The sequence below is a fragment of the Triticum dicoccoides genome, chromosome 2B, assembly GCF_002162155.2.
Source record: "Triticum dicoccoides isolate Atlit2015 ecotype Zavitan chromosome 2B, WEW_v2.0, whole genome shotgun sequence".
NCBI classification, from domain to species: Eukaryota; Viridiplantae; Streptophyta; class Magnoliopsida; order Poales; family Poaceae; genus Triticum; species Triticum dicoccoides.
In genome coordinates, this window is record NC_041383.1 from 780,610,060 (window position 1) to 780,627,371 (window position 17,312).

The 17,312-nt window shown below is 45.8% G+C and overlaps 4 protein-coding genes across 4 annotated transcripts; 2 read left to right on the top strand and 2 right to left on the bottom strand.

The window, feature by feature from the left end:
* Positions 1–4,237: 4,237 nt before the first annotated feature.
* LOC119368782 (mavicyanin-like) lies at positions 4,238–4,943 on the bottom strand. The gene has a single exon (XM_037633943.1). The coding sequence runs from the start codon at positions 4,880–4,882 to the stop codon at positions 4,367–4,369; it is 516 nt and encodes a 171-aa protein (XP_037489840.1). The 5' UTR covers positions 4,883–4,943; the 3' UTR covers positions 4,238–4,366.
* Positions 4,944–6,703: 1,760 nt separating this feature from the next.
* Positions 6,704–7,415, top strand: LOC119368783 (mavicyanin-like). The gene has a single exon (XM_037633944.1). It carries the CDS (start codon positions 6,779–6,781, stop codon positions 7,292–7,294), a length of 516 nt encoding a protein of 171 aa, XP_037489841.1. The 5' UTR covers positions 6,704–6,778; the 3' UTR covers positions 7,295–7,415.
* Positions 7,416–10,517: 3,102 nt separating this feature from the next.
* Positions 10,518–11,163, bottom strand: LOC119368784 (mavicyanin-like). The gene has a single exon (XM_037633945.1). It carries the CDS (start codon positions 11,097–11,099, stop codon positions 10,584–10,586), a length of 516 nt encoding a protein of 171 aa, XP_037489842.1. The 5' UTR covers positions 11,100–11,163; the 3' UTR covers positions 10,518–10,583.
* Positions 11,164–13,604: 2,441 nt separating this feature from the next.
* Positions 13,605–14,285, top strand: LOC119368785 (mavicyanin-like). The gene has a single exon (XM_037633946.1). The coding sequence runs from the start codon at positions 13,678–13,680 to the stop codon at positions 14,191–14,193; it is 516 nt and encodes a 171-aa protein (XP_037489843.1). The 5' UTR covers positions 13,605–13,677; the 3' UTR covers positions 14,194–14,285.
* The last annotated feature ends 3,027 nt before the right edge of the window (positions 14,286–17,312 follow it).

Consider the following 17,312-nt stretch of genomic DNA (forward strand, 5'->3'; position numbering starts at 1 on the left):
TGAATTTCATTACTTATGCATGAATCTATATTTATATTTTTCCAAACTCAGAGATCCAACATCCAAGTTTGATTTTTCCAATTTGCTTGGCTTTTCTTGTACCAAGATGTTTATTTAAGTCTTGATGCTCAATAATCTTCAACGTACATGAAGTAATTTTTTTATGGTAAAGGAGATGGAGTTTAAGTAGTTTTGAGATAGCTCCAGTCTCCTGATACAAGTAATAATAAACGGTGGGTTTCATCTGCTGAGGTAAATGAAAAATGACAGATGTAGCTTAAACAAAAAATGACTCAGTAAACATTTACCAAGTAGCCTATATCAAGTAATCTGGAAGGAACAAAAATCCACACACCCACCAGGGACAACATTATACATACCCAGCAACCAGCATTTACCAGATAGAAATTCATTATACAAGCTCACCACACACTTGCCATTTACCATGTACATTGAGCATATAAATCTTGAGAGAAATGGGAAGTAATGTTAGGTGATGAATAAATAAAACAACAAAGAGAGAAACAGTTTTAGGCAACTTATAAAAAGATTTCAATTTTAAAAAACCATGGAGGATCACGCGTTGCATCATCATTACATTTATGAAGAGACCAGATTGGCTGAGATATACTCAAGTTATATGCAAATTTTTACTCCCTGCAAAAAATATAACAATATGAAATATGTTGCACATGGCTTCATAGTTAGTGTGCGCAGATAACATCAACATTTGGAAACTGTAGAAAGTGCTTTATTTCACAATAGTCCAAGAAATGTACAGACATGTACTCACAGAAAAGCAACTCAACCAAACTCATCATTACTTACAACCAGCCACATTAACTTTCAATCAGCATGAACTTACAATACCCATTTTGCTTGATCAACAATAAGAAGAGCCACATGGGAAATAGATAACGAGAGCCACAGTCAATCACTAAAGTGTTTTGTCACCATTCTCCAAAATCAAACAGATGCAAGTATCATTACACGTAAATGTCGCTTAATACAAGTTAATGAACCGTTTCTGTACCAAACAAAATTAGTAAAGAATAATTGTCAGAAAATCAAGTGTCATTCACAAAAAGGTGAGAAGTGATGGGTACTTACATCATTGTGTTAGAGCAACAATTAACTAAAGAATATGTTTGAAAAGAGAAGATATGAGTCATGCCGGGTCCTATATATACAAACTCATGGCATGGTAGGTTGAAGAAACGCGTGTGATAGGTGAAAGCATAGAATATAGAGTACGTGGGAACACGAGCTAGGCATGCAGGTAGTACGTACTTGGTCATACTCAAACACCTAGATAGATATATAATAAAATAGACTGAAGATTTAAGACCTTTTCAAGCGTTCTCATAGCATAGCAGCCATTCAACGAAAAAGGGTTTCCCCCCGCTTTATATTATAAAGCAAACATCCGATACATCCAACTCGCTGGGACCGCAGCACAGATAAGCCCAAAAGAAAAACAAGAAGAAGAAAGAGAAATAAATGCTGACAACGGCAGATCAACGAAGAAGGGAAGTCCCGCAACCGCTGCACCCTCCAAAGAAGTACCACCACGCTCCCAGCATCCCGAAGCGCCGCGCCCCAAGCAACAACCTCAAGAGGGAGTGTGACGATGCCGCCGCTGTTGCCCGAACAAGTTCTAAGGTTTCCCTCGGTACGCGAGGGATAGTGGGGAAGGGGTGTACCCGATGCCCCTCAGGAAGGTCCGACGGCGCCCGCAGGCGTCATCGTATCAGTGCCGGCCAGGCCGACAGGGATTTCTCCCGATCCAGAACCACCACCACCACCTCAGGCATTTCGAAATGCACCACCTCCTCGGCCACCCACCAGCTTGTGCCACCACGATTACCGAACAACCCTCCCCGCTTCACTAGAGCTGTCAACACGAGGCTTGGAGAGGAAGAGGAGACACCAGCCACGGGAGCGACCACCACTCGACCGGAAGGAGGGGACAGCCTCCACCGCCACTGCGGAGCCGACCGGACGCGGCGACGAGGACTTGCCAGGCCTCGATGGCCCGGCCGGGCCCACATCTGGGCTGGGCGGGCGCCGCCAGCCGCAGCGCCACCGCGCCGTCCCACGGCCAACGGCCGCACCGCCGCGTCGAGAGCCACCGGGCCCGCGGCACCACCATCGACGGGCCGCACCGATGCCGGCCGAGGAGCACCGCCACAGGCCAACCGTCCGAGCAGGAGGGAGCCGCGTGCGGGGAAGGGCAGGCACGCAGCCGCCAGCACCACGCGGCCGAAGCCTGGCGGCGCTCGCTGGCGGCGGCGGGAGGAGGCAGGGGCGGGGGAGGGGCGCTGGGGAGGAGCGGCGAAGGGGCCCCCGGTCGCCCCGCTCGGGGAGGCGACGCGGGGGTACGGGGAAGGGAAGGAAGGGGTAGGGGAGGGGGAGAGGAGCAGGCTCCGGCTAGCGGCGGCGACGGGCTCCGGCCGCGGCGGCGGCCCCGTGCGGGGGAGCCGCCGCCGGCGGCGAGGGAACCCTAGGAGCGGGGCGTTCGCGAGAGGGGAGCGGGGCGTCAGCATAGCAGCCATTACCTGCTGGTTCAATATGGACGCGGTCAATCTAGGCTCCAAGGAGACGTAGTTGACTATCATAACTCACAAACCTTGTAGAAGTATGGTCCAGCCGCATATAAACTCTTACTCTAAAAAAAGTTGTAACATCCTCTGTTGAAATCGGTAGGTTTGATTTATGAATTCCACGTCACAAATTTCAACTGAAAAGGTAAAAGTCCAATGTTAAAACCAAGAAGTAGAGCTTTCAGCCACGTGGATTAAGCCGAAAAATAACCGATATTGCATCATCTGGAATTGCAAAATAACAGGTCATGAAAAAAAGATTGAATGATATATTATATTAAAATAAATTTTATCTAATAAAGAGATAGATATACCATTAGTGGCACCAATGAGGACTACTTTTTATTATTGTGAAGAAAATTTTCTTGAAGGATAAGTACACGGGAGACGGAGACGGGACATGCGCAGCAACGTTCGATAGAAGTCTCTCGTCTATATGGACTATTTGTCGTACATGCTCATAGCATCTTTATGCTAGGTAACAACATCTACAGCCAGACACTCTAAACCCCTCTCATACGTCCGGGCGGACGGTCCGGTCAGTGAGCGGTCAAAAAAAAAAATGACCCAGACGGGTGTCTCAAATAGGCCTGAAACGTCCAGGCGCATCCGCCATGTCGGACTGACGACTGGGTCCGACACAGAATTGCCCCGAAACCCAACAGCTCAACGGGCTTCTCCTCCGGTGAGGGTGCGACCGCCGTGTGGCGCCGCTTCGGCTCGATGCCCGAGGCCAAAGTCCGTCTATTTGAGCCGGCCGACGTCCCCAACTCTAGCCACAACCTCTTCTGTCCTCTCCGTTGTTCCAGTCGGAGCACATTTCTCTCCTTGTCCATCTCCCTCTTCCCTCGCCGTCCGCCCTGGCCCGATAAAAGAAGACGACCTATGCTATGCTCACGCCAGAGCGCCACTTCCGGATCGAGGAGGAGATCTGGGCGAGGCGTGTCGCCCGCATCGTAGCTGGCCTACCTCCGGACTCGCTAGAGCCGGAGGAGGAGGAGTAGCAGAACGAGGAGGAAGAGGAGCAGCATCCGGTTCCAATGGAGGTGGCGGATCCGGCCGGAGGTGAAATGTTGTGCCGCGCCGCGTGGGCCATGACCTATCTATCCCTGGATGGATCACTTTTACCCAATGCGGCATGTATTTTTATAGTTCTGAACGATGGGGCTTAGAGTGGGGAGATTTTGGTCTCTCAGAGCATCGATAGTCATCGTTCTCCAGCCACAAGAACATAACAAGGAAGAATTCACTCCCGAAAAGCACCCATCACCCATTCCCATGGCTCTCTTTCTCTCGACGACGGTGATTGTCCCTTGCAACACCAGAAACATGAACATGTATGGCACTCCACGAGCAAAGGACATGATTTTTTGGCCAGACGATTTTGATCCAGTATGTTCGGGCGGGGGCCATCCGAATTGTTCTCCACCATTTGTGGCAGCTGGTTCTTTTGGGATAGTTCATTTACAATCGGGGCAGACTAATTGCATGTCTAATCTATGTGTATATCTTTCTGTAATGTAAGTTTAAGTTACAAAAGTCTGGGCTCTTACGGTTTAGAACGAACGTGTTTCAGGACAAATGTTCTATAAGACTAAAATAATCTTTTTTAACAAATCCTCCAAAATGAATCAGTAAAACGCAAAGCCCAAATACATCCAACATACACATAACTAGTTGAGTATACACACAGATAATTGCTAGTAATAATTTCTTAACTAAACATAAAGTACACATGTGCCTGCGAATGTGGAGATGCACTCTCAAGCCATGAGGCCGACAACAGCAAGCAAAACGGCGAGGCCAAACCCGGTGGACTCCACATTGGTGGCGGTGGAGACAGGTGTCGGCGGGGGCGCGTTGGTTGCACTTGGGCCGCTGGCCGGGGCAGGTGACGTAGAGGAGGAGCCTGGCATGACATCAATCTTAACCTTCATGCCACCCGCACAATGACCAGGGAATCCGCAGATGAAGTAGCGGGTGCCGGTGGCGTTGAGGGTGACAACATCATTCCCGGAGTTGAGAGTGGTGACGGGGCTGGCGGTGCTACAAGAGTCGTAGTCTGCCTTGCTGACCTCGAGGACGTCGTGTGCCTGAGGGGAGTACTTGAAGACGATCTGGTCGTTGGTTTGGAAGTTCCTAAAGGACGCCCAAGTGCCGTAGTTGGTGCTGAGGTCCCATGCGCCGCCCGGCTCGCCCATGTTGTAGATTGCCGCAGACGCCGTGCTCAGGATGGCCATGGCAGCCATGGCGAGAAGAATGGTTCTCCTCGCAGCCATTGCGGTTGGAAATGGAAGAAGAGCTTGCAGAGGAGATTATAAGGCAGGTGATGTATTGATCCTTCAGCGGAGAATGTGTTTGCTTGCTAGGCGGCTGTGTCGGGTCCTATTTATACTGTACAGGCTATGCCCGGGTGAGTTGGAGAAACGTGTGAGGTTGGTGGAAGCGTCGAGTGGGTGTACCTGCTGAATTTTGGACTTTGAATGTTGTGTAGATGGGAACACAAGCAAGCTACGCATGCAGCTGGTACGTACTTGGTCAAGACTGGACTGTGCTCTTGGCCTCCTGACCATTTCACGCGTTCCTTTCCTTTTTCTTCAGTATCGACTCCGTCTATAGAAGACATGACGTAGACTATCACGATCCACATATCTAGATCCAAGTGTCCAAAGCATTATTTTTATAAAGCATAATTTATTTGGAATGATTTATTTATATGTACTAATTTAATATCAAGTACAAATGTTACATTTGGTCACTATAATGTTAACCTATATACCTAAATTAATAAGATCTAAATTTGTCATTATCACTACGCTTTTTTTTAAGCTCATTATCACTACTCTATTACATAGAAAATTAGGGGCCTATTGATTTGGAGGCCATGTGCAGCCGAACACTCTGCATAGGTGCACGGTACAAACGTGCCGCCGGAGGCTTTTGCGTGCCTAGATTTGGATCACGGACACAAAGGACCACACACCAGTGTACCATCTATCCAAGAAAAGCACAGTGATCGTCGTCAGCTATAATAATATCTGTGGTCAATAATAGTTGCTCATGTTTCATAAGAAATATATATATGTTTTGCTACATAGAGACCTTTTACGGACCATTTTCATATTGTGGACTGATTCTAGTAAAACAAGTATTTTCAAATACATGTGTTTGCTTTTTAAATGACATGTTAAAGTATCTCATAATGTAATTTTACACATGCGTAAAACATATCAATTGATGATGTTATTATTTCACTTGATGTTAAAGTATCAATTGATGATGTTATTATCTCATAATGTTAAAGTATCTCATAATGTATTATTTCACTTGATGATGTTATTTTGCAATCCAGGATGATGCACTGTGGGTCAATTGTACAGCTCAACTTGAGAGCTGAAAGCTCCATCTTACCAATTCTAAACTTGTTTTTTTTTGTGTGTGGATGTAATTCAAAGCTTGTTAACTTTACTGTATATGTTATGAAACTTTACTTCTTGATTAGAATATTGTAATTTTGTTCATCGTTTGCCTTTTAATTTGGAGGTTGTGACTTTTTTTTTCGTTGAAACTTGAAAGATGCAAAATAAATCACTAAAAGGCTGCAATATAATTAGTTGTAACACAAAATTCACGTAGTGAAGATGATATATGTAATAAAGGAAGTTACAAGTTTTTCTTTTTTGAGGGAAGAGAAGTTCGAGTTGAGTGCTGATCGATGAACCCTTGATATACGTGAGCAGGGACATGGATTGTGATAGTCTACATCGCGTAGACCGCGTCGATACTGAAGAAAAGAAAAGGCAACGCGTGAAGCAGTCAGTGGGCTCGGTCTTCAGATCTTCCGTCGATCTATTATCTATTATATATCTATACCTATACGTGTTTGACTGTGATGACCAAGTAGTAGGTGCATGCTGCGTAGCTTTGCTTGTGTTCCCACGTAAACATTCAAAGTCCAAAATTCAGATACACGTAGTCTATTCTATACGCTTCCAGCCTTCCACCTACCGCACACGTTTCTTCAACCCACCTGGGCATAGCCTGTATTGTGTATATAGGACCCGACACAGACACCTAGAGAAGCAAAGCAAACACAATCTCCGATCAAAGGATCAACACAGCTAGCACCAGTCTTACAATCTCCTCTCCTAGCTCTCCTTTCAGTTGCAACCGCAATGGCTGCCATGAGAACCATTCTCCTCGCCGTGGCCGTGATGGCCATCCTGAACACCGCATCGGCGGCAATCTACAACGTCGGCGAGCCAGGTGGTGCATGGGACCTCAGCACCAACTACGGCACCTGGGCATCTTCCAGGAACTTTCACCCCAGCGATCAAATCGTCTTCAAATACTCTCCTCAAGCACATGACGTCCTCGAGGTCAGTAAGGCTGACTACGACTCCTGCAACACCGCCAGCCCCATCGCCACCCTCAACTCTGGGAATGATGTCGTCTCCCTCACCACCACTGGCACCCGCTACTTCCTCTGTGGCTTCCCGGGCCACTGTGCCGGCGGAATGAAGGTCAAGATCGACGTCGTGCCAAGCTCATCCTCTTCCTCGCCGGCCCCGGCCAGCGGCCCCAGTGCAAGCAACGCTCCCCCACCGGCGCCTGTCTCAGCTGCCACCTCTATGGAGGCCACAGGGTTTGGCCTCACCGTCTTGCTTGCCGTTGCTGGTCTGATGGCTTGAGTGCGTCTCTAGAAAAACATAGAAGCCGTTGCTGGTCTGATGGCTTGAGTGGTGTACATGTATAGTCAAGTAATTATATCGTATGTTGTATGTATTCAGGCTTCACGTTTTTGCATATTCATTTTGGAGGATGAGTAATAAAGATTCTTTTAGTATTATATAATATTTGTCCCGAAACATGTTCGCTAACCATAAGAAGCCATCCTCAGCTCCGGAATGATGTCACCCCCTCATTATCACAACACCCTCTATTTCATCTGTAACTTCGGTCGCCATTGCTTGTGTGGCATGAAGGTCAAGACCGATGTCATGTCTAACTACTCCACGTTGTTGCCTGCCCCGGCCAATGGTCCAAGTGCAACCCACACTTCCCCGCATGTGCCTATATCTGCCGTCACCTCTGTGCAGGCCATGGGGTTTAGCCTCGCCATCTTGCTTCTCATTGGCGATCTCATTGCTTGAATTCATTTGCGCAGCCCAACGCATTATGTATAGTCAAGTAATTATTACTAGTAACTACATATGTGTGAGTAATTAAATGTACGATTGCATGTTTTTGTATATTTATTTTGAAGAATTCATTAAGAATTTATTTCAGATTTTGTAACTGTGAATGACTATAGGAGAGTTTCCTACAGTCCTTTTTCCATTAAGTTAAACAATGAGTGTTACATGGGGGGCAGCACATCACATACTTACATGCGGAGGAGGGGTGTCAGTAAGTCCTAAACAAGAAAGGTAAAAGAGAGATGAAAGGAAAAACACTAAACAAGGGAATACAAAGTGTCACTAGGGCAAAGTTAAGAATAAATATGGAGATGAACTCTCGAAGTTCAGGCTTGCCTCTATGCTTCAGCGTCCCAAAAAGTCCTCTTTAAACCTCCTCAACCAGGATGCATGCAAGTGCGGACTACTTTTGAATATGAAACCATTTCTCTATATCTAGATGGACTAAGCTGCAACCACGAACATGTCCATAAACACTTGCCCGGCCCAGCCGTTCTCTGCGTCAGACAACCACCTCGCCTAAGAAGGAACTACAGTTCTTGGGCTTGAGAAGTGAGCAAGGAACCTAACATAACATTCCTATGGTTCCTCTGTCCCGGTCTTGCACCACTCTCGTATCCATCAATCAAAAACTCGAGTTCCTTTTGGATTTCCTTCTTGATCAATGACAACCGTCATCATGTTTTTTTTTTCATTTTGGATTTTAAAACAGATTGATTGGACTTGAATTCCCACTTGATTGCTTTTTCTCTCTTCTCACAAAACAAGCTATGTTCTCCTATATATTTCCTTCAGAAAAGAGGAAAAAAAAGACCAAAACAAGCTTTTTCAAGATCGGTCACCATCTGTGCCCCCGTGTATGTTCAGAGTGTTCCAACACCGCATGGATAACGGGCAGTTGAAGAAAAGATGATAAAATAGTTTTTTAAAATAAATAACCAACTCTAGATGATAAAAAGCAGAGTGAGGGGAAATCATGCAAGTTGTTACTTCGTTGTGCACTTGCCTCAAGCGCAGGCGCAATTGTGAGTGATGGGATCCAAAACGGAAGTGCCCACACCTGTTATTCAAATACAATATTTTCACTTAGCGTAAAACATAGCATCCTTACATCAACAAACAAGAAATATAACATCGCTCTGGCGGCCCGTGGAGGGGAGGGAATCCTGGTGCCTCGGCTTCGGCTAGTCGATGGTTTAGGATTTTTAGTCCTCGCATGGGTGACACTTCTTCCTTGAGTCAACCTTTCGGGCTTCGATTCTCCTATAGTCCGTCTGTCGGGACGGATTAGATGGGGGCCCGACGTAGAGTCCTGCAAGCTCTCGAGGCGGCGATGTTAGGTCTTCTCGTCGCGCGTACGCGACGGCGAGATTTGGTGGCAGATTCGTCAAGTTAATTACAAGAAAGTGGCACAACTAGGGCTAGATTAACAAATTTGTACAACCTTTTATTTTATTTTTTGCAAATGAGTATCTGTTTCGGGTCGAGCAGTAACAAATCGAACTTGAGCAAGATGAAGGAATAGTAGTGGGACATGAGAATCTCAAAATATACATTTCCAAATATTACAAGCAACTTTTTGGGCCTCCGGTAGACAATGCGGTATCCCTAGATGAACTGGTGAAGGAGGATATACCTCAGCTCAGGACAGATGAAAATGAGATTTTGTCTGCTCCTTTTACCGAGAAAGAGGTTTTCGAAGCTATCTCTCAGATGAAGCCAAATAAAGCGCCAACACCAGATTGATTTCCTGTGGAATTCTATAATAAATGTTGGCACATTGTGAAGGATGACCTAATGCCCATGTTTCAGGACTTCTTTAATGGCCAACTGCAACTCTTTCATCTTAACTTTGGCACCATAATGTTGCTACCAAACAAAGAGGAAGCGATTCGAATTGAGCAATTCAGGCCAATATGCCTTCTAAATGTAAGTTTCAAGATCTTTACGAAAGTAGCCACTAATAGACTGACACAGATTGCCCATCTGTGGTGTAACCTAGTCAGGCTGCTTTCATGCCCGGAAGACATATCCTGGAGGGGGTTGTTGTCTTGCACGAAACCTTACATGAAATCCACTCGAAGAAATTAGATGGGCTGGGCGCCGCGTTGCATGGGCCATGACCTATCCCAGGATGGATCACTTTTACCCAATGCTAGTTATTTATATAGTTTCGAGCGATGGGGCTTGGAGCGGGGAAATTTTGGTCTCGCAGATCATCAATTGTCATCGTTCTCCATCCACAAGAACATGACAGGGAAGAATTCGTTCCCAAAAAAGCACCCATCACCCACTCCCATGGCTCTCTTTCCCTCGACAACGGTGATTGTCCCTTGCAACACCAAAAACATAAACATGTATGGTACTCCACGAGGAAAGGACAGGATATTTTGGCCATACAATTTTGGTCCAGTATGTTCGGGGCGGGGGCCATCCTAATTGTTCTTCACCATTTGTGGCAGCTGGTTCTTTGGGACAGTTCATTTATAATCGGGGCAGCCTAATTGCATGTCTAATCTAAGTGTATATCTTTTTGTAATACAACTTTAAGTTACGAAAGTCTGGGCTTTTATGGTTTAAAACGAACGTGTTTCAGGACAAATATTGTATAAGACCAAAAGAATCTTTTTTAACAAATCCTCCAAAATGAATCAACAAAACGCAAAGCCCAAAATACGTCCAACATACACATAACTACTTGACTATACACACAGAAAATTGCTAGTAATAATTTCTTAACTATACATAAAGTACACATGTGCCTGCGAATGCAGAGATGCACTCAAGCCATGAGGCCGACAACGGCAAGCAAAACAGCGAGGCCAAACCCGGTGGCCTGCACATTGGTGGCAGTGGAGACAGGAGTCGGCGGGGGAGCATTGCTTGCACTTGGGCCGTTCGCCGGGGCGGGTGACGAAGAGGAGGAGCCTGGCATGACATCGATCTTAACCTTCATGCCGCCCGCGCAATGACCAGGGAAACCGCAGATGAAGTAGCGGGTACCAGTGGCGGTGAGGGTCACGACATCATTCCCGGAGTTGAAGGTGGTGACAGGGCTGGCGGTGCTGCAGGAGTCGTAGTCTGCCTTGCTGACCTCGAGGACGTCGTGTGCCTGAGGGGAGTACTTGAAGACGATTTGATCGCTCGTTTGGAAGTTCCTAGAGGATGCCCAAGTGTCGTAGTTGGTGCTAAGGTCCCATGCGCCGCCCCGCTCGCCCACGTTGTAGATCGCCGCTGACGCGGAGCTCAGGACTGCCATCGCAGCTACGACGAGAAGAATGGTTCTCATGGCAGCCATTGTGGTTGGAACTGCAAGAAGAGCTAACAGAGGAGATTACCAGGCAGGTGCTGTATTGATCCTTGAGCAGAGAATGCGTTTGCTTCCCTAGATGGCTGTATTGGTTCCTATATATAGTACTCCAATGCAGCCTACACCCGGGTGGGATGGAGAAAAATGTGCGGTTGGTGGAAGCGTGGAATGGAGTGCGTGTACAGGTGGGAACACAAGCAAGCAGCTGGTACGTACTCGGTCAAAATAGACTGAGGATGTGAAGATCGGGCTGTGCTGTTCGCCTACTGACCTTTTCACGCGTTCCTTTGCTTTTTCTTCAGTATAGACGCGGTCTACAAGACATGACGTAGACCTATCACGATCCACATACCTTCTGACGTAGATCCAATTGTCCAAAGCATTATTTTGACAAAGCATTTTTTATTAGTGGATTCGATATATTTTTATTCAGACACTTGCTCACTATAATGTTATCCTATTATATATGTAAATTAATAGAGATAAACTAGTCATTAGTTCTACTCTAGTACAGAGGAAACTGGGGGCCCTACTAATTTGGAGGCCATGTGCAGCCGAACACTCTGCACAGGTGCACGGTACGGGCCTGCCGCCAGAGGCCTGTTGCGTGCCTTGGTTTGAATCATGGACACGAGGATACAGTGATCGTCGTCAACTATAATAATATCTGTGGTCAGTAATAGTGCTCATGTTTGATAAGAAATATATATAGGTTTTGCTATATATAGACCTTTTAGGGACAATTTCAAATTGTGTACTGATTCTAATATCAAATTGAGTATTTCCAAAATCCATGTGTTTGCTTTTTAAATGACATATTAAAGTATCTCATAATGAAATTTTCCACATGCGTAAAATACATCTATACATGCGTGTAAAATTGTTTTCTGTTTTTTTTCTTGCCACTTCAAGGTTATCTTAGAATTTTTTTTAGAATAGGTTACATGGAGACTATAGAGCCCGCAATCCGATACGAATTTCTACTGTTGCTGCAAAGATAAATATGACCTTTGAGTTTAGATAGAATTTACATGAATTGCAGGCTCAAAACTCGATTTTACCAGTTTAAAATGTGCAAAATTGTATGTGGTATGAAAGCTTTAATTCTTTATTTTGATGCTGCACTTTTGAGCAATACATATTGCTTCCTTTCTAAGTTGATAGTTGTGAATTGTTTTGTTGGAACAATGTTGTAACTTTTTGTAACACCGAAGCTGTAATTTAATTAGTTGTAACATGCAACTCATGTAGTCGAAAGCTGTGAATTAGACCGGAGAAATGTATCCAACACTAGCATCAAAACTAGTCCTTGTCGCCATGCTATATCTAGGTTTTCCATGAACAATCACCAAAGGAGAGGATCCCCATGTGAATGAATTATGCAAAACACCGCAAAGTGATGAAATTGTAATTACAAGTTTGCATGTGAGGAGAGATATTCTTTTTGTTTCCACTGTTTTTGAGATAGCGCTCACCACTCATGCCAAATGGTAGGAGAGATATTCCTGCCAAATACGTTGCGGATATTTGTAAACTTTAATTCAGTTTAATAATACATCACACAATATATTATTTCACTTAATGATGTTATTTTGCAATCCAGGATGATGTACTGTGGCTCAATTGTACGGCTCAACATGCATTTTACCAATTCTAAACATGTGTTTTTGTGTGTGGATGTAATTTAAAACGTGTTAACTTAACTCACGGGCGGATCTAGTGTGGGTGCCGTGGGTGCCATGGCACCCCTTCCAAATTTGTAAAATAAAATTTATTGGATAATAAAGAGTTTTTATTGAGACTACGATGATAATAAGTGTAAACTTTGAACTGTGGCACCCTCAAGCCTGCGATTCTCGATCCGCCACTGACATAACTATATATGCCATGAAAGCTTTACTTCTTGATTGTGATATTGGAATTTGTTCATCGTTTCCGTTAAGTTGGAGGTTGTGACTTTTTTTGTCGTTGAAACTTGAAAGGTGCAAAAGAAATCACTAAAGGCTGCAATATAATTAGTTGTAACGTAAAATTCACGTAGTAAAGATGAAATATTTAATAAACGAAGTTAAAAGTTTTTTTTTTGAGAGAAGAGAAGCTCGAGTTAAATGCTGATCGACGAAGCAGGGACGTGGATTGTGATAGTCTACATCGCGTAGACCGCGTCGATACTGAAGAAAAGGAAAGCAACCCGTGAAGCAGTCAGTAAGCCAGCAGCATAGCTCGGTGTTCAGATATTCCGTCGGTCGATTATCCATTATATACATCTAATGCGTGTTTCACTATGATGACCAAGTAGTAGCTGCATACTGCCTAGATTGCTTGTGTTCCCACGTAAACATTCAAAGTCCAAAATTCAGATATATATACGTAGGAAAGCAAATGTTTCCAGCCTTCCACCTACCGCACACGTTTCTTCAATCCACCTACCTGGGCATAGCCTGCACTATAAATATAGGACCCGACACAGACACTTAGGAAAGCAAACACAATCTCCTCTCGAAAGATCAACACTGCACCTGGCTTACAATCTCCCCTGCTAGCTCTCCTTTCAGTTTCAACCACAATGGCTGCCACGAGAACCATTCTCCTCGCCGTGACCGCGATGGCCATCCTGAGCACCGCATCGGCGGCAATCTACAACGTCGGCGAGCCAGGTGGTGCATGGGACCTCAGCACCAACTACGGCACTTGGGCGTCCTCGAGGAACTTCCACCCCAACGACCAGATCATCTTCAAATACTCTCCTCAGGCACACGACGTCCTCGAGGTCAGCAAGGCCGACTATGACTCCTGCAGCACCGCCAGCCCCATCGCCACCCTCGACTCTGGGAATGATGTCGTCTCCCTCACCACCACCGGCACCCGCTACTTCCTCTGCGGCTTCCCGGGCCACTGTGCCGGCGGAATGAAGGTCAAGATCGACGTCGTGCCAAGCTCATCCTCTTCCTCGCCGGCCCCAGCCAGCGGCCCTAGTGCAAGCAACGCTCCCCCACCGACGCCTGTCTCAGCTGCCACCTCTATGGAGGCCACAGGGTTTGGCCTCACCATCTTGCTTGCCGTTGCCGGTCTCATGGCTTGAGTGTGTCTCTAAAAAAACATAGAAGTCACTATTACAATCAAGCATATGTGATGTACATTGTATTGTCAAGTAATATTGTACGTTGTATGTATTCAGGCTTCACGTTTTGCATATTCATTTTGGAGGATGAATAATAAAAATTCTTTTAGTATTATACAATATTTGTCCCGAAACATGTTCGCCAACCATAAGAAGCCACCCTCAGCTCTAGAATGATGCCACCCCCTCATTATCACAACACCCTCTATTTCATCTGTAACTTCCGTCGCCATTGCTTGTGTGGCATGAAGGTCAAGATCGATGTCATGTCTAACTACTCCTCGTTGTTGCCTGCCCCGGCCAATGGCCCAAGTGCAACCAACACTTCCCTGCATGTGCCTATATCTACCGTAACCTCTGTGCAGGCCATGGGGTTTAGCCTCGCCATCTTGTTTCTCACTGCCGATCACATTGCTTGAATTCATTTGCCCAGCCCCACGCACATGCGTACTTTATGTATAGTCAAGTAATTATTACTAGTAACTAGATATGTGTGAGTAATTATATGTACGATTGCATGTTTTGTATATTTATTTTGAAGAATTCATTAAAAAATTATTTCAGATTTTGTAACTGTGAATGACTATAGGAGAGTTTCCTACCGTCCTTTTTCCATTAAGTTAAACAATGAGTGTTACATGGGGGGCAGCAAATCACATATTTACATGCGGAGGGGTGTCAGTAAGTCCTAAACAAGAAAGGTAAAAGAGAGAGGAAAGGAAAAACACTAAACAAGGGAATGCAAAGTGTCACTAGGGCAAAGTTAAGAATAAATGTGGAGATGAACTCTCGAAGTTCAGGCTTGGCTCTATGCTTCAGTGTCCCAAAAAGTCCTCTTTAAACCTCCTCAACCAGGATGCATGCGTGTGGGGAATATTTTTGAATATGAAACCATTTCTGTATTTCTAGATGGACCAAGCTGCAACCACGAACATGTCCATAAACATTTGCCCGGCCCAGTCGTTCTTGGCATCAGACAGCCACCTCGCCTAAAGAGGAACTACAGTTCTTGGGCTTGAGAAATGAGCAAGAAACCTGACATAACATTCATATGGTTCCTCTGTCCCGGTCTTGCACCACTCTCGTATCCATCAACCAAAAACTCGAGTTTCTTTTGGATTTCCTTCTTGATCAATGACAACCGTCATCATGTTTTCCTTTTTTTAATTTTGGATTTTAAAACAGGTTGACGTGACTTGAATTCCCACTTGATTGCTTTTTCTCTCTCCTCACAAAACAAGCTATGTTCTCCTATATATTTCCTTCAGAAAAAAAGACCAAAACAAGCTTTTTCAAGATCAGTCGCCATCTGTGCCCCAGTGTATGTTCAGAGCGTTCCAACACAGCGCGGATAACGGGCAGTCGCAGAAAAGATGATAAAATAGATTTTCAAAATAAAGAACCAATTCTAGATGATAAAAAGCAGAGTGAGGGGAAATCATGCAAGTTGTTACTCCGTTATGCACTTGCCTCAAGCGCAGGCGCAATTCTGAGTCATGGGATCCAAACCGGAAGTGCCCACACCTGTTATTTAAATACAATATTTTCACTCAGCGTAAAACATAGCATCCTTACATCAGCAAACAAGAAATATAACATCGCTCTGGTGGCCCGTGGAGGGGAGACAATCCTGGTGCCTAGGCTTCGGCTAGTCGATGGGTTAGGATTTTCAGTCCACGCATGGGTGACAATTCTTCGTTGAGTCAACCTTTCGGGCTTGGATTCTCCTCTAGCCCGTCTGTCGGGACAGATTAGACGGGGGTCCGGCATAGAGTCCTGCATGCTCTCGGGGCGGCGATGTTAGGCCTTCTCATCGCGCGTATGCGACGGCGAAATTTGGTGGCAGATTCGTCAAGTTAATTACAAGAAAGTGGCACAACTGGGGCTAGATTAACAAATTTGTACAACCTTTTATTTTATTTTTTGCAAATGAGTAACAGTTTTCGGTTGAGCAGTAACAAATCGAACTAATTCTCATTTGAATAGTTTTTGATAGCCCAAATGACTATTAATGCGCTTTCAGGCTGGCCTAGCGCGAGAGGCATGTGCCCCATGCTGACTGTACCAGTCGGCTTCGGTAGTTTGTTTAGGCTGCGTCGGAGCACAACAATGGCGTCGTGCATCCCACAGCCGCTATTGATCACTCGCGTCCTTATCCTGAACTAACCATTCGGTTTAAAATTCAGCTTCAAACTTCAAAACCAGTCAACATATATTCCAAACTAACCACGCGGTCCAAGAATCAACCTCATTTCGGTTTTGATTTAGCAAGCGGTTTTTGACCGCATTGACCGCTGACTAGGCAGTGCCAAGTTATGATTTATTTATTTGTTGAGGGAAAACCTATGATAAATTTTTTAAAGGGTTGGCTCGGTTTCTCTCTCTCTTTGTTTACTCACCCATCCCCGTCCCCGGCACCTCACGCCACATCAGCTACCATCGCCGTCGTGCCTGACTTCCCTGACTCCATCGGCTGGCGCCGCCGCTCCTCCACCGCCCTATTTCCATTTCCTACTAGTTAGCAGTAGCACTAGTCCCACGCCACCACAGTCACTTTCGCCTGAGACCGTGGACATCATGTCCCTCGGAGTTGTCATGCACAAGCCCGCCTGGAGACACACCTCGTCATACTTATCCGCAACGGCGACCTTTGCTCTGTTTGGTTGTGCTTCAACTGCGCGATGGGCACATGCACGATGATAGAGGCCTGCATGGCATGGGGGCTCATTGACGGTGTGTCGTGCCCACTCTGCCGTAGCGTCGCGTCTAGGAATCACGCCCCTCCCTGCAAGAGTGGCCTCACACCGCCACCCCCCGCCTCGCGCCCTCACTTCCGGGATCCCCAATCGTGCTCCAGAAGCAATTTTGCTCCTCCGCCTCATCTTTTTCCCCTTCGATGAGGAATCTTCGCGTGAACCGGAGGAATCCCCGAGAAGACACCCAAGACCCTCAGTGATGGTGATGGTGGGATAGCCGTTCCTAGATGTGGTGTTGCAGCTGCCATTGACCGCGTCAGTCGCGCTGGTGGCGACATGACTCTAGTGGTGCTAGTGACGAGCAGTGGTGGTTCAACCCCTTTT